This window comes from Amblyomma americanum, chromosome 5 (genome assembly GCF_052857255.1).
Source record: "Amblyomma americanum isolate KBUSLIRL-KWMA chromosome 5, ASM5285725v1, whole genome shotgun sequence".
In the NCBI taxonomy this organism is placed as follows: Eukaryota; Metazoa; Arthropoda; class Arachnida; order Ixodida; family Ixodidae; genus Amblyomma; species Amblyomma americanum.
In genome coordinates, this window is record NC_135501.1 from 70,029,126 (window position 1) to 70,055,537 (window position 26,412).

Below are 26,412 nucleotides of genomic sequence, written 5' to 3' on the forward strand. Positions count from 1 at the left end.
TTGTATTTTTGCTTTGCTCTGCCGATTCCACGTCTTCATAGAAGCTTTCGACGAGCTGGTCGCCATGGCTGAATATAAGCGCGTAGACCTGTACCAACTTGAGTTTTTACCTGTTATTAGGATTAATTAGGTTAACTGGCACCCTATCGTTAATACTATAGAATGTCTTTGCTGACAAGTATATTCTGCCTGATCAGGAAACCCACGGCTGGTTCTCGTCTGTCCGTTAAACCACGGGAGCATAGTACGTGCCCGCCCTTTAGCCCTCTATACTCATGCTGGGTGAACAGCGCAACAAAGGCAGGACAAGACAAGCGCTGTAAGGTTAGTTTCTGCACATGCTAGAGCCCAAAGTACTAGACATCACATAGAGTAAAGCTGAGATTTGGGCTGATTGGTAAGAATTCATGGTGGGTAAAAAGCGCAACATAGGCGGGACAAAGACAAGGGTTCACCCACCATGAATGCTTACAAACTCACCCAAATCTCAGCTTCACTCTAAACTCCACAACTGTGCTCCTAACCTCACTAAGCCATATGTCATCCTTTATAGTACCGGCTAGTTCCTGGAGCAACACTGTTAGACTAGCCACACTGGATTAAGCTCTAGCATTAAAAGTGGCCAGGTTCAGTTTCCAACGGCGGCCTGTCTAGAGCCAGAAATTCCTAGCACCCTCCGTTGCGCCGCCTTGGACAGTTGCTCCGCAGCCGCTGGAAAGTGGTGACCGAAATTTATTTTTTCTATTCATATAGGAAGCTGCGGACAAGTACTTCGCCAGGGTGGCCAAATCCTATTCTAGTGTGAGTGTGCGTTGCGGGTCTTCGATGCCAGACCGCACCTCAGGCCTGGTTATGCAATGCCATGAACACGCGTTTTTTTTTCCGTTGGAGAATTTCTCGGCACCAGGGTTTGAACCCCGGTCCTCCTGAACGTGAAGTGGGTTGTTTACCCTACGCCATCGCTGCATTACCTCCTCCCTCCCACCCGCCCACACACGCTCAAACAAAACGAATCGGCCAAAACGCGGGATGAAATAAAAATAATTTTCTTTTATTATTATGCCGACCGTTGCCCTGATCACCGGGGGATGTCGGTGTCCTTCCACAGGTCCATGATGTCGCTGCCGGCGGTCTTGACCCTTATTCGCTCGAGGAGTCTCTGCACCTGTGCGGAGGACATGTGCTCCTTCCAGTCGCCCACAGCACCCTTTCGCACGAAATCGCCGGTCATCGGCGCCCGAATCAGCTCTTCCAAGCTCAGCTCCTTGGTCGCTGCAGGCGCGGGAGCTTCGCCAGTCGTCGCATCCTTCTGTAAGAGGCGCGGAGAGAAAAAGAATGAAACGCAGTGTTTAGCAAGGTGTATGCTTCAAGCGGCTGGGTGGAGTTATCGAGAAATTCAGAGGAATGATTCCTTGTTTTATCAGGCTGAAAACCCCCGAGCGGAAAAACTGACAGCACTGTCTTGCCGCGACCCCCTCCCAGCAGACTTCATTCCGTAGCCCACCACGATCACAGGATTACAGGAGACGAGTTCTAAAGCACTACTCAGGTTATCCAGGTGGCGCTGCTTCCATTCCGTGTGACCTATATGCTTTGGTTCACATAGATGGTAATCTTGACGAGGAGGTTTACGCTGTAGTTTTCGGTTACATTGTGCGGCGGGAGAACCTTGCAGCCGGCGAGCCCTGTTGTTTGGCCAGCGCCCTTGTAGACCGCAGCAGCGGTGTCATCTTCGCCGCAGAGTTTCCCGCCGGTGAGCCCTTCAGATAACAGCCAATCGGAGCCTAACCGTCATACCGACGGAATGTATCGCTTTAATCTTTACCCTTGACTTAGCCTTTGCCTTAGCCCAATCGTCATGCCTTTGAGGCGTACTAATAAGCAGCGTCTGCCATCAAGCCGTTTCAGTATTCGTCGTCTTGTTCCAACCTCACCCATAACAATTCCGCAGTCTACAACACAGCCTCTCGCTCGCATTTGTCGCAGTTGCACACATCATACTACGCCGACGCCAGCGAAGTCAGATATGAGGTTTAAAGTTGGAAAAAGGCCTTGATGCAGCTACAGATTTAAAGCGCCTCAGTAAGATTTCCATTTCTTTCAGAGCAATGGGTACATGCACGAAAGATTTTAAAAGTGGCCGTTACGTCGCATTTCTTGAAGCCGAACCTGACGGCTCCCCCTCCCTAGTTGGCCATCACCTCAGCGCGCTTGCGTTTGCGCAGCAGACCACCCCTTGTCGCGCCGGGACACCGGCAACTGTCAGGTACGCGAATGATGCAGACGAATTGAATGCTGATGCTGAAAATTTAGCAAGCTGACTGTTAATCCCTTTAAATCTAGCTTCGTAATCTTTTCATCTCCTCATAAGCCTGTTCTTGAATCTGCATATATTTTCCTTGGCCCTCACATACTCGTTGCTACTGATATGCAATGTTTCCTCGAATAGAACTTGCCTCTAAATTATAATTCCACATATACATCAACTGCCTACCAGGAAAAACAAGTATGGCATAATGATAGTGATTAAGGTACGAGAGAGAGAGAGAAACAGATTGATGGAAAGATAGGGAGGGTAACCAGGCGATGACCAGTAGGATACCCTACACGTGGGGAGGGGAAAAAAGGAAAGAAAGAGCGGCAACGAAATGAGTTTCTCACGTGTCCATCGATCACTATGGCAAGGAGACCGAGGGCGCACACTTAAATCTTAAGGTTTATAGTCGGGAACTCAACCCCGGGTCTTTTAAGAACTTCAGGAGCGCCTTCACTGCTGTCTTTTGTGATGAAGGTTTTGTCCAAGGCCACAGAATCTTGCTTTCTGTAAGAGGTCGAGAGTCCAAGCGGTGGAGTGTAGCAGCCAGGAAGGCCCGCGCTGGCTCAAAACGAGGGCAGTCACGGAGTAGGTGCCCGATCGTTTCATCGCAACCGCACTGCTCACACGCTGGGGGTCTGCCATTTGGATGAAATGGGAACAGGCATTTGTGAACGCCACTCCCAGCCACAGGTGGCACAACAGCGTAGTATCACAACGGAGGAGGCCGAATAGCATTTGAAGTTGAAGTAAGGGGTCTAAGTGGTGCGAGCGGGGTGTCCAGCCTCCAGGGGTATACCGCAGTGACTGTGCAGTCACGTTTCGGGCGAGCAGTTGAATGTGCATTGCTTCGTCAGCTCTTGTTAGTGGTATGCGGATAACGTTGGGTGTATCGGGAGCCGATCGAGGAGCATCGTCAGCTAAGGCGTTGCCAACAATGCCACTATGGCCTGGTACCCACTGGAAGATTATTTCGTGACCCTCTTTTATTGCCTGGTGGTGCAGATGCCGTGTCTCCGCTACAACTTGCTGATGGTCGCTATGGTTCAAGGCAGATTGAAGACATTGTAGGGCAGTAGAATCATAGAAAAGAGCCCATTTTTTAGAAGTGGCCGCAGTTCATTCGGCGGTAAGGTACGAAATTACTTTAACTTACAGAACCTCATTTCACGCTACTACGCTTTCATCCATAGTCATTTTAACTGCCGTATTTTTCTTGCAGAAACACCTACAGAATACACATATCACCGCTACAGCACATACGGGATAAAGCCATGCGCATTATTATGTCCATTATGTCCAATAACTATTTATGCAGTGCTGCACCCTTACTGCAGGCTCATAACACCCTGGGAGTCTCATCCATTGTTCCCTTGGCATTCTAATCGTTAAGTTCGCGAAAGGATCCGTCCCATTTCGATAATAAATGATATCTAGTTTTCTCGGCGAAGTTTCACTCGCTTCTCATGCGGAAATAATTTCCTACTACCGAAGCCTAGAGCTAACTGGATTAAATTCACAGTAAATTTCTCTGCCATATTTTTCTGCAATTCATTATCATTTTGTATAGTGCAGTCATCTAGCATTCATGCTTTCAAGTGAAGTTTTAGTACTTTCCTTCAATCTCGATAAACTTTTTCATTCATAGAACAAAGGGAGCACTAACTTGATTTGGTTTCCTCTTTTTTTTGCATACATATGCAAACAAAAATACGTTTCGTTGATAGTTGCATCATGTTGGATTTCTGCGTGTGTTACAAATAACTTGATGTAATCAGTTTCCGTTTTATCCGCTGTTGTTTGTATGTAATTAGTGTTTCCATGTTTGCAACAGCAGGTTCCCTGTGAAACTGTTGGCTTTGGGACCTCCTCTTGTATTTATCAAATATGTGTACGCACTGATTGATCGTTTAAAATAAACTGGTCCTGGTTCTGACAAAGCTGCGTTCAAAGTTACTACTCGCTGCGTCATCGGTCAAAGACTCCCAGTAGTCCTTGCGAAAACACGTGACATCCGGCACGCTTTCTCTCATGCAGCTCGGTTAGCGAGGGCCCCTCCTGAGCTTTCCTGCCTCTATGACGGAACACAATAAGCGCGAGTGGTGTTAGTGGAGGTCGCTTTGTCGCTGCGAATGCGTGATACCTATCAGTGCTGTTTGGTTCAGGAAATGTTCCCGCTTTGATAAATCAGGGGAAGTAAAATAAGGCAAAATGGAACTTTTACGGAGCACCAGGGGGTTTTAAGAAGCGAAATTTTCTCACTTTTTCAGAAAAGGGACGGTTCAAACTGCTGCATAATACGACGGCTTGAAATAAAGGCGTTTGGGTCTCAGTTAGGCACTTTTCGGTTACGGCATGGATGGAGAATCACTGGTACCCACAGTTGTCATTGTCGTCTCGTAAAAAAAAAGCACAGGTCTAAAAAGAACTTCTTAGGAGACAGATGCTCTTGGAGTGGAAATCCTGAAGACGAGCCTGTGTTCGCGTGAAAATATCCAGGACTATGAAGGGAAAAGGCATGATGAGTGCACCTTGAAGAACACTGCCGCGGAGGTGGCGAGATGACGGTGAGACAGTCTGAAGAGAAAAAAAATTTGAGGAGACACTTACGCTCCCCATTTAGGGCACGATGCGATAGCGTAATGTGTTAATACGCATATATGCAGAAGGTCAATCTATACATTCATAGATCCCTGGGAGTACTCGTACGACTACTGGCCCAGTGGTGCCGCGGTAAAGCGATGCGCCACTGCCCTGCGATGACAGGTGCTCCCAGCGGTGGGCCTTCTGAGGCCTTTGTTGCTCTTTCTGAGTGACCAATCATTAATCTAACTACCTCCTGCAAGAGCGGGCAGTTTTCTCACTATCCGGTGGTGAGGATGTGATGACGCCGCAAGGTAGAGTGACCTAGGTGGCCCACCTGCCTCCTAGGTTGTTCTTTGGAGGCCTCCTACCAGAGCCATCCCCGTGAATGTTCGCTCTCAACGCTGACGACGAGAACGATGACACCGGTTTTTCTGGAGAACGAGGCCATTGACGTTCTCGCGTTGAAACAAGCAGCAGAAGCTTTGTGGGATACGGTTCACCGGGTTCATATAGGGATGCACTTGAGGGAATTCAGTCTCTTGCCATCACGCTTTTGCTCGGGAGGTAGGACCGCTGTTTGGGTGCCACTGTGTTAAGGAAAGAACATGGCTGGGTGTCTTTTTGCGAACGTCGGAAAAGTGTATTGCTGAACCTTTTTTATTGTATTTACCACAATCAAGCGTATTTACCACAGTCAAGGTGACTGTTGGCTTCCTTAATATGTTTGTCAAACGAGCCCCTCACTTCATTTGCCTTGTCTGCTACAATATATATATATATATATATATATATATATATATATATATATATATATATATATATATATATATATATATATATATATATATGAAGGAAGCCAACAGTCACGGAAACTAAGGTGCACAGGGGAATGTTTTATTTTTTTAAATTTGTAGTGCTCATCCATTGGGAGATTAATACTTCGATTAATGTGTCGCTTAAGGAAAACTACTTAAAAGGCAGCAAAAAAGCAACCATGCCGCCGGTGGGATCCGAACCCACGACCTCCGAATATCGTGTCCGGTGCTCTACCAACTGAGCTACGGCGACGGCTGTCCAATCTGCTGCTTTCGTGGGTATTTATGTTTACTGGGTGCAAGCGAACCATTAGCCATTAGCGAAAATTAACGTTGTCTGCTATATATATATATATATATATATATATATATATATATATATATATATATATATATATATATATATATATATATATATATATATATATTCTCCCAAGACGAGGACTTTGTAAAAAATTCCAAACGCATGCGTGAAGTCCTCATTAAGCAACGATACCCCCCCGCCATTGTCGACGATGCCATTGAAAAGGCATCTAAACTCAACCGAGAGCAAATACTGGAGGGATGTCGCTACAACGACGAAACAGACCACCGGGCCAATCTCGTACTTACCTTCACCAGTAACCCGCCTAACGTAAACAAAATCCTCAGAAAACATTTCAACATCCTCAAACAAAGCGAGCGCCTCACCAAAATTTTCACTGCTCCCCCTCACGTGATCTACAGACGACCAAAAAACATTAAAAATATTCTTGTACACTCAAAAACAAATAACCAGCCGGTTTTGGGGTGCCGGCCCTGTGGAAAAAGTAGATGCCAGGTCTGCAAACACATACAAACATCAAGCTGTGCAGTAAGCACAGCTTCAGGCTTCAAATGGGAAATTAATGGCAACTTTGATTGTGATTCCTGCAACGTAATATACCTCCTAGAATGCAGTGTGTGCAGTATGCAGTACATTGGACAGACCGTCAACCCTCTACGAATTCGCTTTAATAACCACCGCGCGCATATCTTATCCCTACCCAACCTTCCCTTGTCAAAACACATTAATGAGCGAAACCACCCATTTGATGCAATTAAGTTAACAGTCCTACAGGGTGGGTTCCACAACACCCGGGAAAGAGAACAACGCGAGTCGTACTTCATTTACAAATTTGAAACAATTCCTCACGGCATTAATGAAAGTCCAGGTGTATTGTCCTCCATCCGCCCCTTGCAGGGCCGTTGCTGACATTACGAGAGCCAGCTTGACATACCTCGGTCGTTTCTTGCCAGCGACATCTTTTTCAAGCTCACACAAATTTCTTCATTCCCTACCCCATCCTGCCCCTATCTTCCCAGTTCGATTACCTTGACGACGGGGTGCAATTGAAGAACCCTTGCCTAATTGCTCACGCCATTCACATTTACCTCCCACACCACACTTGGCCGAACTCGGATGTTTTTCCACTTTTTTTCTTTTGTGGGTGTTTTCAGGCACAGTGCACGTGTGTGTAGTTAAGCTCACGGCGCCCTGATTCTACCTTGACTCGGGCTGCGGAAATGGTTCCAGATGACGGAAGTCTCCTGTCCTGTCTGCATTTTATTTTGTTTATTTGTTTACTTTTTCTGGCCAGGTCACGCGAGTGCAAGCATCTCCAATTTATATATGTTGGACAATTCCGCCACCGTCTGTTTCTGTACACCTTACTCGCTTAAATGCTCCCGCCATTGTCATTTAGCCGCCACACGACACTGGCATGAGCTCGGATGTTTTACTGCTGTGTGTCTGGGTGTTTTCATGCACAGTGCACGTGTGTTTAGTTAAGCTCACGGCGCCGCTGATTCGGCCTTGGCTCTGGCTGCCGAAGTGGTTCAAGATGACGGAAGCTCCGACCCTGTCTGCATTTTATTCTGTTTATTTGTTTACTCTTTGTGTACGGGGCACGCGAGTGCACGCGTCTTTAACTTTTGTGTTTAGGGCGATCCCGCCACCGTCTGCTCCTGTCCACCTTACACGCCGCCGCTCTGTTGCCTTGATGGGTAGCCATTATCCTCTCCCGCTCTGTGTTTTCCTTTTTTTTGTTTCCCTCGTCCGGGGTCGGCTCCCCGCGGCTTCGGGGTGGGCGGCGGGGTACAACACGTTTTTCTTTTTTATTTGTTCCCCCTTTTTTCCCTTTCTATCTGTATCTTTTCTAGTATTCTTTGCCACCGTTTGTTTCTTTTGTTCATGTGTCGTACATGTGTGCCAGTGCCAACTCCTTAAGAAGAGGAAGAAGACCCCTGTAACTTCAGTCTTGAGAAAGGACAGGCTCTGTCCGAAACGTCGACTCAAAATAAATCTATGGCTAAATGAAGCGTTTTCAACTTTGAATTTTTGCCTCTAGCAACCAAATACGTTTATCTTTCTATACTATATATATATATATATATATATATATATATATATATATATATATATATATATATATATATATATATATATATATATATATATATATATAGACTGCGCTGGAAAAGTCTATATAACGGTACATGTCTTTCATTTAATGATCTTTCGAATAGCTAGTGCTCCGTATGCAGTGAAATAATTTTGTTTGTCATTAGAGTGCAGTAATCCAGCGATACAGAACAACATTAGTTTGTCCTGCGAGATAACAGCAAGGTAACGCAACGCCTACAAGAAGGAAGGCAGACCATGCGTTTTGCTATTTCGTCTTTCAGTTTGTCCAGTTGTCCCAACAGTACACCCAGATATATGAGAACAGTACCTCGTCTTTGATGTTAAAGATTTTCTTCATACTGTTCAGTGCCGCTGTTTCTAGGATGCGACCGACCAGCCCCGGCTCCCGGTGCAGCCTGTCTTTGTACTCGTCGCCCAAGAAGGCGGCGATCTTGGCCACCGCGGCTGCGGTGTCCTTCTTGAGCTCCTCGTAGGTGAGGAACAGCACGTTGGAGTCCGCGCGGTGCGGATACCACGAGAGAACGTGGTTGAAGTAGTCCCCGTACTCCATGTCGCCCGTCACGAACAGCTCGAAGAACTCGTCGAAGGTTCCTTTGCTGAAGCAGTAGCCGGGCAGATGCTTGGTGTGGTAGTAGTAGGAGACGCAGCAGTCGAACGGGTTGCGAGTGATGTACAGGTACCTGCGGCAGAGATGCAGCTTTTACGTGCAGTACTGCGAGCTCAGGAAACGCAGGGTGGCCGAGCCTATTTACAGTGCTCTAGTATAGCATCGTAGAGAGAAGAGATCTGTGCGCACCGTTGCTCTGTTCTTCGAGTAGCATGCAATGTTCCGGGAATCGGACAGCTCGTGGAATGCGATAAGAGGTGGTAGTCAAGTAGGGTACACGAATAAAATGCATCGACAGCATAAAGACACTGGACTCATCATGCTTTTGTCTTCCCGTTCTGCAATATGTCCTTGCCAGTATGTTCTCCTCGAAGAGCCCTTGTCATAACATTTTTGACCATGATTCAACATTTTACGGTACCACCGGCAGTACGCTTAACACGAATGCTCGAGCGCGTGTCTTCCGCTGACATTAGCGCCGATAGGCGTCGGCAGCTAGGTCTTATCGAGACAACGTTAGGGTGGAAGCAGGACAGCAGCTGTCTGCAACCACCGCAAGCACACCACGCAGCATGGTCACAGACCCAGAGCCCAGCACTCATCGACTTACTGTTAGTTCAGGACGCGCACTCGAGCGTTCATGTAACGCGTGCTGACGGCGGTACATTAGGTATTTTCCTTCCGTAAAGGAAACCATGCATTGATGGTTTCCATGTGCTCGCTCTATGTATAGTAACCTGCAAATTGGCGCCTCATGTGATGAATCCATCATTAAGGGCGCAGCTGAATCATCATCATCATCATCAGCCTGACTACACCCACTGTAGGGCAAAGGCCTCTCCCATGTCTCTCCAATTAACCCTGTCCTTTGCCAGCTGCGCCCTTCATATGCCTGCAAACTTGCAAATATCATGCAAGGGTGGTCAAACGGGCTAGTTGGTAGCTCATATTTGGAAAAAACAGCGCACTTGCCGACAGCACTTGCCGACAGAACTGCAGAAGCCTTATGGCAGTACGAGCTCTGCTATCTACGAGCCAACACAGAGAAGCAGCGCTTCAGCTTCAACAAGGTGCACTCGCTCGAAAACGTGGTGCTGCCGGACAAAGTGACCAGTGTTCTCAGCCTGGGCCCGAAATATGCCGTTGAACCCAAGAAGTTGCCCACATAACTCCTAAGCATGGTGAGGCAAGTGGCAAATCGTGCTCCTGACTCTGAGACTTCTAACTGCTTGTCTGAAGGCGCTCAAGTTTTGCTGCGCTACAGGCAAAAGGAAAAAAACTGGACCAATTAATTATGTCGCTTCATTTCTAGGAAGACATGATTTATCGCTATTAGTTGCGGCCAAAGAGGATGGCTTTCTTGTCCTACCCGAAGGCTTGTTTGGTAAAAAAGCAGCTGAAGCGTTAGGGGCTGTTTTCGTCCGGCGTGAACAGGTTTCCCTTTCCAGGGTAAAATCAAAGGCTAAGCAGGTTTGCAAGCGACTATCTCTTGATAAACTTGTTGCAAGCATAGATGCGGCAGATAAGAAGAGCTTGGACGTATTTTTTTCAGCAAAAACGCATAAAGTTGACTGCCCATTGCGGGTAATTGTCACAGAAAAAAAACACTTTGCAGAAATCCCTTGGGCTATTCCTTCAAACCAAACTCAAAGTTTTGACATTAGATGACCCTTTCCTTTTGAAGGATTCAAGAAAAGTTGTAGAATTTTTTGCAGCTGAAAAGAGTGCTCTCATGCCTTTTTCGGTCGATATTAAGGACCTTTATTACTCTATTCCACATGAAAAGCTTCTTTCGTGCGTTGAAAGCTGTATTGACTCATTCGGATCAGTCTCCTTTCAGAATTCTATTGGTTTCACTGTGGCCGGCTTCCTAGAACTTTTGACAGTTTACATTAACTCTTCTTTTGTTTCATGGGATGATAGTACTTTTATTAAAAAAAAAGCGGAGTGTGCATCGGCTCCTGCATTGTTCCAATCCTAAGCGATATTTTCCTCGCCCATCATGACCGATTGCTAGAAGTGCAGCTTTCTTCGTCAGCTGCTGTTAAGGTATTTAGATTTGTTGACGACTACCTAATTATTTTGGCCAGTAACGAATATACTTTTCCTAATGCCGTTTCAGATGTGCTTTCTTCCTTTGAACAGTGCCTCGCGCCCGTTGCTCTCACCCATGAGTTACCTGAAAGTGGATCTTTACGCTTTCTAGTTTTAAGGCTATCGACAGCAGATAACCACCTTTGTTGGTGGTTCGAACCAAGAGGGGGCAAGTCCCTGTTACCATACAGTTCGGCTCACTCGAAGCTCGTTAAGCGAAGTATTGTCAGCCTATGCTTCACAAATGCTCTTATAAAATCTTGCCCACACTCTATGTGCCAAAGCTTCAAAGAGCAAACCCTTCGGCTGGCAAAAGCTGGCTACCCTGAGCACTTGCTGATCTCAGCAGCTGGCTCCGTCTTCAAAAAACTCAAAGGAAGAGTAGGGAGTGCTGGCCCAGACCACCAACATAATGTTGCTGTGGTGCCTTACCTGCACAACCTTTCGCACAGGCTCAAAAAGATTGGGCAAAAAGCCGGTGTCCGTGTTGTCTTCTCGGCGCCCGACAAGCTATTCAAGCTCTGTCGTAGAGTGAATGCCCCAGCCTTGCGAGGGCCAACCTGCCCAGTTAAACACCAGGCACCTTTCGTTCCTTGCGAAGTTGGTGTGGTGTACAAAATTGGTTTGAGCTGTGGCAAGGTTTACGTGGGCCGAACCGGGCACGGCCTCAATGAGCGTCTTATGGAGCATTCAAATAATGTCTGCAACACTGCAAAGAGAAACCTGGGAGCCCACTGCTTAAAATGCCCCTCCCGTTCCTGTGAGCCCTTTTTTCACGAATGCACTGTTCTCGCGAAGAATGCACATCAACTCACACGTGAAATCATAGAAGCCGCCCACATTTTAAAGCTAGGAGAAGACTGTGTGAGCACCCCATCGATAGCTCTAACCAAACGGGTATTAGATTATTTGAACCAGGTTTCCTTGGAGTAATTAGGCAGTCTTTTCTTAACCTCGATGTCTTTTTGGTGGATTCTGAATCCTATCCTCGACGTTTTTATTGGATGGGTTCTGAATTCAACCTTTTGATCTCATTGGCCCTTTTGGCATCAAATTTTCCTCCTGTTTTATGCTTTTTTTGGCTCTTTTAGTCGATTTTAATTGTCTTCGTTTTTAACGGCCTGGTTTGGACCTTTTAATGCATTTTATCTTCATTCTGCTTGTAATGCCCACTTGGCTTTTACTATATTTTTGTTATTTTTTCATGTTGTTATCGCATTGTCATTTGTCATTCTGTTACTGCCTTTCGGTGCCATCCTCTACCAGCCCTTACTTTTTTACACTCCCAGTTGCACTTTATCACCTCGTGTCTTTTCACCTCAGTTATCTTTCTGTCGCGTGCAAACATAGCAGCTGCTTCCCATGTATTCCCGCCCACTTTTCGTATATATATTGTGTCACTCTGCAATAAAGAACAAGTTGAAGTCAGCGCTGTGTCGTTATATCTGCCTCTGTCCGTATCTAAAGGTGCGCTGTTTTTTCCAACAATTCCTAGTATCATCCACCAACCAAACCTTCTGTCGCCCCGTGAAGCTGAATACATACCCGTTATTGTAACTTTGGAGTCAAGTCCCACTTTTGGAGATGAAGATACGAAATGAAAATGAAATGAAATCATTATTTCTCGCTCAACATTTACAAATGTGGGAATGGGCACACAAGGAATAAAGCTGCCAGCCGCAACTGCAAAAACCCCCTGTGCCTGTTGGTGAAATAGCAGCCATGGTTGAACACCATGGATTTATAAGAAATTTGTACCCAAAAAGCAAGTTATCAAAGCATGAAAATTACACACACTGTATAAGAATCGTATATTAAAAAAAAATTGAACGCAACACGCAACTTACAAAAAGAAGACAACGGAATGAAAGGAAAAAAGTACACATTTCAGACCTGAGGTAACTGTTTCTACTTCTAGGATATTTGATCACTCGCCTTTTACGATGATTGCCTCCATGTCCTCAAGTGGAACGTGCCTCTGAGGCTAAATTTATTTTCTTTTGGGGAGGGAACAGCTGTGTTGCTAATACCGGTCATGTTTTGGGAGCCTGGGAGATCCATGATCGCAAATAATGAGACTAAAAAGTTGCGTTTTTACCTTTAATGCGCTATTTTCAAGCTACTTCTGGTTATCTCTCACTAATGCTTGTTTCTTTTACGGCACTTTTCCTCTCTTCTCGTAGAAGATATCGGCGCGAAGCTCTAATGTTTGTTTGCTCATTCTCGAAGCCGCCTGTCTGTGGCCCGATCACATTGTTTGGCACGGTAGAGACTACCAGATTCCTCCGGCAAGATTGTGGTGGCGAGAAACAGCATCCCCGACGTTCGAGGTCACCGTAGGTGCTTTCCGTGCCGTTATCGGTAGTTTGCCTCCATTAAACTGAGCGCGGCCGAGAGCAGCGGTGATTATGTTCGACAACCACCGAGCGCACCTGCTGCTTGTACCATAGTCAAGTTGTTGCTTTTTGTGGCCACAAGATTGGCCAATACACAGTTTTCAAGTTCCACGCAAGTCTGCCAGTCGTCCGTCTTGAATGCCTGCAGTCAGCACATTGTGACCACTACGTGACCACCACGTTACTACTACCCCGACGGGGTAACGTCAGAACCACTACGAGGGACCTCTTATAAAGAACAGGCGATGTAAGACGGTTGGGAAGATTTTTGCCAGTCCTTCTCTAAAACATTAACCCCCATTATGCATGCATGTCGATATGCAGGCACATGGCTCTAGGATACCTGGCTTGCGGGTTGTATGGCTGCCTGTTGAAGGGAAGGTGCGTCTTGATAGCGCCAGGCCTGGTTCTCTGGATGGAGCGCGCCGCTCCAACCATCTCCAGGAAAGGCGTGTTGTCCGAAAATTGCTCGTAGTCTTTGGGAGGCACACCACCGCTGCACGGAGAGGGACCGCATAGCGTTCGTGAGAGGATGACCGAGAGTTTAAACGTTCTTAATCAGTGACTCTTCGGAACCGAGTACAACAGTGCCTGTGTTGTCGCTGCGAATTCACCTGTAGATGTTGTAAACAAGGTACTGGAGCCAGGTGGTGCCACACTTTGGGTAGCTGACGATGAACACGTCGTCCGGCCGTGCCTCGTAGGCGAGCGCTGAGCGGACGCACTCTTCGGAAAAGTAGTGGCTCCAATGCATGCCCGCGATCTCGCGGGTCAGCGGACGAGCCATGGCGATGCGCGCCTGCGTGTGACACAGTGTCGATAAGACAATGCCTACCAGATCGCTGCGACCACTGGTGCCTAATTAGTTCTTCAAATAATACTTCTCTTATATTTTTGTAGGGGAATATTACCGGCCTAGTGACGCTGACTGCAGAGCGATGGCCCCTCCTAATCACCTCACAATTCCTCCGTCGTGGACGCAAGAACGGCCACCGTAGACCAGAAAACCCGGCAACTTCGTCGGCCCGCGCACACGACTGTCTCGCGCCGTCGACTACGCTTCCGCCCGTTCATTCGGTATCCGTGATGTCAATTTAGGAGACTGCCGGAAGTCCCTCGTGCCTGTTGCATGTTCAGCTCAAAGCCGTTCACATATTGCGGATGTAGAATAAAATTATTTATTTATTTATTTATTTATTAGTACCTCACAGGCCCCGAAGAGCATTGGGTGAGGGGGGCAAATCGAAAAAAAAAGATACATACAGATGGAAAAAAAACCATAATATCGGTGCAAGAACGCGGTACAAGTCAAATACAAGAAAGGAACACGAAATTTATACAAAACCGAGTTAAAATAACATCAGACACGAAACAACGTAAAGAACAAATGAAACTGTTGTACATTTCGAACATCACTATGGCAATAAATGTATACATAGATGTTTTTTAAACTCACCAGGATCAATGAAAGAGATTATGTTGTCAGGAAGATCATTTCAGAGTTTTATTGCTCTAGGTAATGCAGAGGAATTAAACGACAGGGTTTTCCCATATATCCGGTTGAAGCTGAGTTGATTGTGTAAGCGTTGTGAAGAGCGGAAAGGTGATTCCAGAGGTAACAACGAAGGACGGGTGTGAACATATTTATGGAATAAACACAGAAGTGAAATGGAGCGACGAATTTCAAGTATCTGTATGTCATTAAGGTATTTAAGCTGGGATACACTTGCGAGGGGACTATAATTGCTAAAAATGTACCGGGCAGCTCTGCTTTGAATGGACTCGAGCATATCTATGAGATATTTTTGATGGGGAGACCATATAGGTGAGATAAATTCCAGCTGTGGGCGAACAAATGTAAAATATGCAAGTTTTCGAACGGAGCTAGGTGAGTTTCGAAGGTTCCGGCGTATGAAACCTAATGTCCTCGACGCTTTGTTGCAGACTGCAGAAATATGAGAAGACCATGAAAGATTTGGTGTGAACTGAATTCCAAGGTATTTGTACGACGTAACCCTTGATAGAGAGGTAATATTTATAGAGTATATGAAGTTAGAAACAACATGCTTGCGGCTAGAAGTCATTGATTTGCATTTATTAGGGTTACGAATCATTTGCCAGTTTTGACACCAATCAACAATAGTGTCAAGGTCATTTTGAAGGGTCAGGTGGTCAGTCTCAGAAGCGATCTTACGGTAAACAACACAGTCGTCTGCGAAAAGGCGTAAACGGGATGAAATGTTTGTGGGAAGGTCGTTAATGAAGATTAGAAAAAGTAAGGGTCCAAGTACGCTTCCCTGTGGTACGCCTGAGGTTACGTCACATAGGGATGAGGAAGAGCCGTTGACAACTGTGAATTGCTGACGTAATGAGAGAAAGTTTCGAAGCCAAGATAATGTGAGGGAATCAAGGGAAAGGGTAGATAATTTTGTAAAAAGCCGGCCATGTGCAACTCTGTCAAATGCTTTTGAGAAATCTAAAAAAATGCAATCTGTTTGCTGGTTATCATCCATGTTGAAATGCAGGTCAGTAGTAAATTCAAATATCTGGGTATCACATGAGTAGCCTTTCCTAAAACCATGCTGATTTGAAAAGAAGAAGTCATTTCGTTCCAGATGGTTGTAAATGTGAGAAGCGATAATATGCTCAAGTAATTTACAGCATATGCATGTTAACGAAATAGGCCGATAGTTATCAGGAGAGTTTTTGTTACCCGTTTTGAAGACAGGGATGACTTTGGCTTTTTTCCAGTCAGTGGGCAGTTCTCCGGAGGATAATGATTGCTGAAATATGTGACACAAAATCTGGCTGGAAATTGAAATGGTGTTTTTAAGTATCTTCGAGTTAATGTTGTCCACTCCGGCAGATGATGATAACTTTAGATTTTTAATTAGTGATGCGATACCCTCAGCACTAATGGTGATGGGCTCCATTAATGGGTAGTCAGACTCGAGAACAATTGGCATACCGGAATAATCTTCCTTAGTAAACACTGATGCAAAAAATCTGTTGAACGCGGTTGGACATTCAGTGTCAGCTAGCGGCAAGTCATCAGTATTGTGTAGTTGTATGAGGTCATGTTTACTTTCGGGAGATAGTCTGCCAAAACGTCTTAGGATTAGTCTGCAAAAGTGACGGCAGTTCATGAGTGAAGTATTTGTTTTTGGCAGCGGTAACAGCAGAACAGTACGCTTTCAAACACAGTTTATATCTTTCCAACGAGGTTGAAGAAGGAGCAGATCTAGCTTTTCTGTATAGGCGCTTCTTTTTATTCCGTAATCGACGGAGGGTCTTGTTGAACCATGGATTTTTTATGTCATTAGCTATTGTAATCAGAGGAACATGTTTCTCTATCAGTGCAGATAGTTTGTGTTTGAAGAGCAACCAGTTTTCTTCGGTAGATCGTTCGTTCCTTAGCGGGAAAAACACCTCATTGAAAAATGAGGCAAGTTCCGTGTTAATTCTATCATATCGTGCTTTACTATAATCTCTAATTTTTTTTAGTTGTAATACCTGCAAACAAGCTCGGAACTAGAATATCAAACTGCAACATCTTATGATCGCTAAATCCGTCGATACATAACCGGCCCTATGGTATCGGGAGCAGTAGATAGAGCTAAATCAAGAATGTTAGAACCACGCGTATGCTGGCTAATCACTTGAAATAAATTGAAATCTAGTGTTAGGTTGATGAATTCTGTTGCAGCATGACTAGTTGAAGACAAAGAAGGCCAATCTATTTCAGGAAAATTAAAATCACCCAACAAGTAGATGTTGCTATGTGAACTGTGTTCGACAGCGGCAGCAATGCTAGACCGAAGATCATGAATGAAAGAAGTCGTACAATCGGGCGGACGGTAACACACTCCAAAAAGTAAATTCGAAGATATAGTTTTGCAGGCAGCCCAAACTATTTCGAGGTCTGAGTTAGAATTGATAGCAGTGGATGGTAACGTTTTTTTAATACCAAGAAGCACCCCACCCCCTCTTTTATCTGCACGGTCATGTCTGTAGATATTGTAAGCATGGGCGTCTGGAAAGATTTCATTGTCTTTGATACCGGCGTGCAACCAAGTTTCAGTTAAAGCAACTATATCAGATTCACTGTCTTGCAGAAAAGAGCAGAGATGATCACGTTTAGGCATCAAGCTTCGGATATTAGAAAATGAAAGGGACAGCGTCGGAGCCTGGGGGCATGACGTGGACTGAGGACAATCACTCAATCTAGGTGCATTGCCTAGCTATGGTGATACTAATATGACCGAATCAGTGTCTCGGTCATACGCATATGTTTGTCCATTCTAAGTTTATCAAATGCCAGTTTATAAGACTTGGATTGTGACTTTGCAAATTTGGTCAACTTGCTTCTAGCCTCACGAGTTGTAGCGGAAAAATCCTCACGGATTGCAAAACTGGAGTCCTTCAATTTGTGGCCATTTGAAAGGATGTTCTGCTTGTCTTTAAAGAAGGTCATCTTGGCAATGATTGGTCTGTGCCTATCAGTTTTGAATTTGCCTAATCTATGAACCCTTTCAAACTGTGAAGCAGTCAGATAAATCTAGGTGCTCTGAACAAAATGCAATGACTTTCCCTTCACAATCTGCCCAGCTTTCGTCTTCCACATCGTCGATGCCAAAGAAAAGCAAGTTATTTCGGCGCAATCTATTTTCAGCATCATCACACCTTGAGTAAAAACTAGAAAGCTGGGAAGAAATGGCTTGTATGGCATTGTCAGTTACAAGAGAATCAGGCCTATCAAGTGAGGTTGCCGTTGCCTCGAGGGCTGCCACTCTCAACGTCAGCTGCTTGACTTCTTTATCGGTAGCATCCTGCCTTTCTTTAACACCTTTGATTTCATTAAGTATTACAGCTTGGCCAGCTTCAATTCTTTGGACAGTCAGCAAGAGGGCTTCCAATGTTTGTCTTTCAGTTGCATTCATAGGCCCAGGATTGCTTTCGATGTCACCCGACAGTGAGAGCAGCATACCATAAAAAAATAGGTAAAGGCGAGAAGGCAAAGACAATACACGCTTCAGTACATCAATACACTCTCCAGGGCACGACACCGTAAATAGACAGTAATCACTGCTCTTCACACAGGCAGCGCCTTCCAAATAACTAACCTGCAAAATCCGCAGCGGTAAGATTTCCATGGCGTTCACGGTGCCGTGCCCGAGGTGGGTGTTTCCGGGCTTGCTCTTATATGCGTCGTCGATGTCGGAGATAGTAGCTGAAGATCCATGTTGCCAGATGAAAAATCGGTCGCCAACTACGTATGGCCAAAAAGCAGGCGAGAGCGAAGGTCGCTCAGCGGCAGCGGATGGCGATGAAGCAGCGGGATCCGGGAAACAGCAGGAACCACATAGGAACGCGGCCTGCAAAATCCGCAGCGGTAAGATTTCCATGGCGTTCACGGTGCCGTGCCCGAGGTGGGTGTTTCCGGGCTTGCTCTTATATGCGTCGTCGATGTCGGAGATAGTAGCTGAAGATCCATGTTGCCAGATGAAAAATCGGTCGCCAACTACGTATGGCCAAAAAGCAGGCGAGAGCGAAGGTCGCTCAGCGGCAGCGGATGGCGATGAAGCAGCGGGATCCGGGAAACAGCAGGAACCACATAGGAACGCGGCCTGCAAAATCCGCAGCGGTAAGATTTCCATGGCGTTCACGGTGCCGTGCCCCCCGCGCTTTTGTCCTCTAATCCAGACCACTCATGGCTATAATGTCACCTGCACCATTTTTACCTCTATAACTGGCAGTGCTCTCTCTGTAGAAGTTTACAGCTTCTTCATTCCCCGGAAAGCTTCGGCCTCAGAGGTAATCGGTGTTAAAGTAACTGAAATCAAGAAAGCACTCCTTAGCCTTGTACTGAATATTGCTGATCGCTGAAAACTTCTTCAATTCCGGAGGAGAAGCGTGACGTTTACTTGTCAGCTTTTACGCTTCCAAACTGTCTTCACGTCTTTGGGAGTTGCTCTATGCGTGAGATGACTTCAGCACCACTAGCACCCGTTAATACGCTTGCATACCTGACTTTTATATTCTAAATGCAGCTTGCTCAGATAGAGCTGATGATGCCCGCATTAATTAAAGGGACACTGAGTTAGTCTGGATTTGAACGAAGCCGTACCGTTGTAATGACGAATTTGCTGTTTTCACCTTAAGCGGAGGTTTTATAAGCCAGAAAAAAAAATTAAAATGAAACTAGGGCATTACCAACAGCGGCAATTTAGGCAAAAACACTGCTGTGACGTGAAACTTTTTTTGGGGGGCAGATCCCATAAGCAAGACTGCATAAATTTTCACTTCCCAGCAGTGATAACAGAGTTTTGCTGATGTTGACGTCGCTGGTTTGAGTCCAGTGGCAGAGAAATATGCTTGGGTATATTTGGGGAAATGGGCTTTAGCAGGGCATGTAGTGCGAAGGCATGATAACTACTGGTCTTTAATGGTAACGGAGTGGATTCCAAGAGAAGGCAAGCGTAGCAGGGGGCGGCAGAAAGTTAAATGGGCGTAAGAGTTTATAAAGTTTTCAAGGACGATGGGCGCAGGTGGTAAAGGGCAGGGTTAAATGGAGAGACATGGGAGAGGCATTCGCCCTGCAGTGGGCGTAGTCAGGCTGATGATGATGATGACAGTTGGAGTATGCCACCTGTGGTATATACGCGATGCGGGAAGTGACCGCTCTTTATATCCAGTCTGAATCGCAATCTGTCAGTGTACATGCCAAGAGAGGATTTGAAGGTATATAAAAACGCAAAATACAATATATACAAGGACATGCATACAACATTACAGAGAGTTAAACGTTTCAATACATAGCATTCAGGATAAAAAAGCTGAGCAATCATAAAATGGAGACAACTGACTTTCGTGAAGTGATTCAAAAACGAAAAAATATTTAACTACGCTATGATCACACGCAAGATACAACACAATTCCAATCAGGTGCACAACAAATATTTACCGGAAGTGTTTGAAACAATGCACTGACCGAAACAGCAGCAACCAACAAGCAACAAAGAAAAAAAGGATTTAAAAAATGTGTTAAATGAGTCGCTAACATATTATTTCAAGTGATTGCAAATATTTGAAGCGGGCGTTTTTAAAACCTATTAAATCAAAGCACTCAAGTTATCTTTCGGTCATAATTTATTTTTTCTCTATGATTTGAACAAGAAATGAATATTTGAGATACTATGTTTTACAATCCCCTGGTGTGACGTGTTCGCAACGCTTTGTTCTAGTGACACTAAAATTCAATGCTTTCATGTGTCTCCAAAGTTATCTCATGGCCACCACTCAACACAAGGAAAAAGAATTGATCCTGTTACGCTGAATTTTCTGCTTCATTGTGTTGAGCACGACCCTGCTGTTAGGATCGGTTACTGGCTGGGCTCTACTGTATGAGTTAAAAGTAATTACATAGCTTATTATGTGCCCGCTCACAATTTAGTATGTTTTCTTTGACTAAAGCTCACGCATATCAACGGCATAAATTAGCACGTGAAGTACAATCATTTTAAAGCAATTATTTACTTCCGAGGTGGCATCTTCAAGTTTTCGTCACAGGAGCAAAGCTTACGCAAGGCCTTACTGTAAACGTTGTCAGCATGCGCTGACCAATTTATGTCTTGTCCGAGATAGATCACTAGTTATTAGGCTCCGCAACATGAATCCTGCATCATTGATATTGTAGGGCAGAACGAAATGTACGCGCATTTTGCAGTCCGCCGCTGTGGCTCAGTGGTTAAAGCCCTTGTGTACTGAGCCGGAGTACCCGGGTTGGAACCAAACCGCGTTTCGATGGTGGCCAAACGCAAAAGGCGGCCGTGTGCTGTGCGATGTCAGTGCGCGTTAAAGATCCCCAGGTGGTCAAAGTTATTCCCCACTACGTCACCTCTTGCCTCCTTTCTTCTTTCGCTCACTCCTTTATACATTCTCTTACGGCGTGGTTCGAGTGTTGACCAAGATATTTGAGACAATTACATTGTCATTTCCTTTCCTCACAACGAATTTTCACTGTTTCACTTTGCATGTCATACAGATGCAAAATATTTGGGATGAATTCGTTTCCATTTCCTACTCGTCCCTCCAGAGATATATTTCTTTCAAATTTCAGTTATGTTACAGCAGGTGATTTGAATAATATATATTTCCACACAAATTGGCTGTAATATACATTTTATTGCTACTTGAGGGGAAAGCCTAAGCTCATATCACTAATATGCAGGGTGATATCTTTTAACCTTTACATATTTTTATTTTAAAGATTGAGATACGTCGGTGTGGTCTGTTGAGCTGGAATGTGCAGCAAGGCGGACATTATGTACCACATATTGATAAATAATTAGACGATTAATAAGCTTAACTTAACAAACATTTTATTGTTGAGTTTAGGGGACAAGGTTATATTGCGAAACTGATGACAGTCAACATCGAAGGTGAGCCCTGTTTTAAATCAGCTTAATCGGCAATGTACCTCAAAATATCGAGCATTAAGAACACGGATTTGAAAACTTGTTGAGTTGTCTTAGCCGAGCGCTGTAGCGTCGTGGTAAGCAGGTTAAATTCTTGTGCATCCTCAAATACACAAACTGGGCGTGCATTAGATGCATAAGAGATGCGAGCGACGCCACTTTATAAATATACGATCCGAGAAAGCCAACTCAACCAGCTTTAAAACGGTTGTTTACAAATGCAATATTTTTGACGTTCGATATTTTGAACCTAACAGCCGATTAAAATATTAAAACACAGCCCACATTTGATGATGACGGTCATCAGTTTGGCAATTTAAACTTGCCCGCTAAAATCTAATACAAAAATTATTTGCTTCTTTAGTTAATTAATAGTTTAATTATTGATTCATGCGAGGCAAACAATATCCGTCTTTCTCTACAATGCAGCTCAATAGATCGTATCGACGTATCTCTCTCAGGTTTTTTTAAATAAAGGCCTGTAAAGTTTAAAAAGATCACCATGTACATGGAAAAATGTAAAATGGCCCATTACTGATCCTTGCTGCAGACCTAATAAACTCATTTGTTTGTACTGGAAACAGAATTTAAGGAAAGAAATTGCTCCGTTTATGACAGGCACGTGTCTGTTCAAGTTATTATGATTGTTATACACCACTTAGCTTTTTGTTTGACGCATGATAGCCTTGCTTGCTTATACGCCACAAAACCGAACCCAACGCAAGACGTTCTACCGCGAGAAGAGAGAATTTTATAAGAAGCTTTCTGTGAGATATTCGCTCGGATGCTTTCCAAAAACGCAGAAAAATGATATGATTTTTGAAAAACACATGGCACTACAAGTACGCGCAAAAGAGACGAGACGAAGCCAAACGTATGTTAATGATATGGATTTGTCGTTTTCCATCAATACACGCACATACTGCATTTGTAAGCTCCACCAAAATTCATTGGTTTGGTTTTAGGAGGGTTAACGCCCTAAAGGGACGCCGTAGTGGAGGGCTCTGGCTCAAGCACCTGCGGTTTTTTAACGGGCACTGAAAGTGCACAGTATATAGGCCAATAGCACTCTGCTTCCATCGAAATGCGATCGCCGCGGCAGGGATCGAACCCATCTCTTTCGGGCAGCAGCCGAGCCCTATATAACCACTGAGCCACCACGGTGGCTCTGTTAAAATTGCGTATTTTTAGTATCCTCGCCGTAAACCATGCTGATTTTTACCCACAATACCGTTTTCCTCTCTAAATTTCATGAAGTAGTTGGTTAAATTGTGCTCCAGCTTGTAGTACAGCAACTTGCCAAGCAGATCGGTTGGTAAATCACATCAACTTCTACGCCCTGTTTATGAACAGCATTACCTAAGCCCGCTTCCAATAGTTCGGAACTTGATCGGATTGAAGGGATTTAGTCAAAATATCGACAAGGTAGAATGCAGACTGCTTTGCGTATTACTTTTAAAAAGCAGTCCCGTCTTTTCCTAGCCAAGGAGCATCAAGAAAGGTGAAAAGAGTGGAATAATTGATTTTTCCTCAATACAATTATTGGACGGAGTTATCCTCACTGCCCCTTATACGGCAGACCCTTTCTGACAAAAACTTCGGTTCATATCCAGTACAACCTCTGCAGGAAGTCCAACGGGGACCGTCGAAAACTATTTCATGAGAATGCGACAGGAGAGGTTGAAATTGCAAAAATCTTTTTTGTAAGCCACCGTTGCTTGCAAAAGGAAACCGTAAGGTGGTCTAGTGCCGCATAAGCCCACTCTATTTCTCTGTCTGCTTTCTTGTGCACGCCGGCAGCTACAACTGAAGATTGTCACGTGCACGCTTTGTCAATTATGCCCACTTTCAGCCTGCAAGCGTGCTAAGCCGTTCATCTATATACGGCGAACACCTCGAACGTCATTGACAAGACACTTAGATAAGTCGCTTGTATTTGCACCACAATACGCGACTCATGTGCAACAGCTTCAAAAGGTGCGAGTTTCGGGAGCCTGCATTCAGGGAGGGCTACACCAAATGAACCAGCTTAAGAGAAATTCATTTTCTCACGACCAAATAAATGACGAGACTTTACTTAACAGAGTGTCTTGAAAGAGTTGTACTTTTACAGCAGCGCTTTCGATCAAACTCATGAACGCTCAGTGCAGAAACACACATCACAACGGATATGCATACTGGTCGAAAGCTAGGTATTCAAAGGCAGAATGGCAGACAGACAATTTTTCGAACAGCCAGAAGCTGCGATGAACTATTACTAGTTCGGATATGCTGTCGACGAGGACTATTCGTCGATTGTGGTCGAGTATGACGGATGCCGACGTTCTGTAAAAACAATGAAAGGTCAGAGAAGCAGACGGAAGCTCTTTAGCGAGACTTGATTTTGTGCTTTCTTGCAAAAATGTACCATAACTTTACCTTACTAACCTGTGGACTTAGGAGGTGAGTAAATTCAAGATAAATAGGACAAAGCGCTGATAAAGAACAATTTACAGCGAGCAATAAAACATGCGGAATTTTCTCTGGGTTCAAACAACATCAGTAAATTGTAAATTATTCTACACAGCAGAACCTTGCCCATGTTATGTCCAACGTTGTTCAAAATTATGAGTAAGTTTATTAAAACTATTTTAGTTTAGACTTTGCAGAAAAACCTAAGGGCTGGGAACAAAACGCACCACTAACCGGTGCTTGACACGGTCCTCTGACCCATAAACAATGTTGACAGCTGTGCTTGGAACAGCTAATGATTGGAAGCAACCGAAATAAATAGCGGAACAAGCCCCCGCCCCCCCCCCCCCCCCAAAAAAAAAAAAAACACTCAAAGAAGAGAACGATTCAAAATAATTACTGGGATACTTTGCACAACACTCGTGACAATAAATGAAAATGTAAAAGTCGTTCAAACAAAAACGAAAACATTAAAACACTTTCAGTCTCTAGATACAGAACTAAAGGTAAGAATCAAATTATTAATCAGAGTCCATTGAAGTGATAAACAGTCACTGTAGAAAAAGAAAACAGAACACAACAGAACATTAAAAAAAGAAACAAAGTGTCAACTAAATAGACCATAATACATCTACATAAACAAACTTTCACGCAGCACCCTTCTCAATGCTTTAATAGAAGGATCAGTAACTGTACCGCCAGCCCTACAATAAAAGAAAAAAGTAAAGTTTGTTTTCGAAAGAGGCTTTAAGTAAACTGTGTTGGAAACGTTTCCTACATGAAGAGCTTGATATTGAGCACTGAGCTCTACCGACCACCTGTCTCTGTATCCTTAGCCAAATATCAGAGCGCAAGGGGCGTACAGTAGGCGCAAATATGGAGGTGACAGCTTTAGGGCTAACCTACTTTGACAAAGCGCTTCACCGCAGTTTATACCGGTGAGAAGACCGAGCAAAATACATGAGCTTAGTTGTCTGCTACGCCTTTGCAACCTTCACTGCTATTTTTGGGAAAATGAGGGCCGGTATTAACAGGAAAAAAATTTTTTTTTTTCGCCCGGCACAATAGCGGTCACAATCAAACTGACACAGACTGTACGTAGGGCATGGACATGAATAGTCTGTATTTGCTCTACTAGTTATGAGCGGTATTCTCACATTGCATGTTACTCATATCTTCTCAACGAATGTTCACTGCCGAGGGCAATTCTTAAAAAGCAAAGTTCCCTTACAAGATCTCGGCCGGTGTCGCAGGAGGTTGATAATGTGGCTTGGTCGAAGGCGAAGTCACGTCTGTTGGGCATAAAGCACAAACCGGAGGAAGAGACAACGTTCTTATCGCACGAGTGCTCTCAAGGGGCGTACTATAAGCTGCGCCTTATCAGCCGTGCGTGTACATTAGCGATAATTTTGCCATGAAGCTTGCAGTATACCCCGCTGGCCCTGAGGCAGCATTGTCTCGGAGGACCTTTTTGCTGTGTGACGATTTCAGATTAGAACATGCAACGGGTGACTGGTCGACACCTTAGATTTACTTCATATTTTTGTAGTTCATTGCCTGAGGACCAGATACCTATGGTGTTATTTTGCCCAAAGAAGTATATTGAAGCGCAGAAATTAATGATTACGAAGATATTGCATTTGGTGGCTACATGCGCAGCTGTTTCGTCTCTTTAGCTGCAAATATCTGGACATATATTAAAATGATGTATCTGAAAATATATGCAGAAATATATATGAACCTGAAAATATATGCACCTTCCTTATTTCTCTACAACGCAAACTGCTTTTAGAAATTATAACATAATTCGTTTTGAACATATGCATGTTTTTCGCATTTTGAGGCTTTTTTGCCATTCTTCTCCTGCTTATAGAGATTTCTTAATACGTACTACACATTTAAGGACCGCTTCGAATCGACTGTACACCCAAAACACCGATCTTAGGTATATTCCATATTTTCGAAATAATTATAAACTACAAACGCTTGAACACAATTTATCGACCACTCTTAATAAGTACAAAGCTTGGCTAGTGTTAAACCAAGCGAGTTAAAAATGTATTTTGTTAATATATAGCCAGGTTGCATTTTATGTGCCTCTGTTGTCTGCCGGTGCCGTGTATGCCTATTGAGTGTTTTTTCTTTAATTTTCTTGGGTGCTCTCCATGTTTAACATGCGCCTTTAAACTATTGTTAGTGACCATACATGCTCATTGTTTTCATTGC

At 44.4% G+C, this 26,412-nt stretch overlaps 1 protein-coding gene across 1 annotated transcript; it reads right to left on the minus strand.

The window, feature by feature from the left end:
- Positions 1-1,030: 1,030 nt before the first annotated feature.
- LOC144132524 (sulfotransferase ssu-1-like) lies at positions 1,031-25,545 on the minus strand. The gene is made up of 5 exons (XM_077664998.1): positions 25,418-25,545; positions 13,873-14,057; positions 13,602-13,754; positions 8,469-8,841; positions 1,031-1,309 (listed from the first exon to the last, which is right to left on the minus strand). The coding sequence occupies exons 1-5, from the start codon at positions 25,487-25,489 to the stop codon at positions 1,079-1,081; spliced, it is 1,014 nt and encodes a 337-aa protein (XP_077521124.1). The 5' UTR covers positions 25,490-25,545; the 3' UTR covers positions 1,031-1,078.
- Positions 25,546-26,412: the final 867 nt, after the last annotated feature.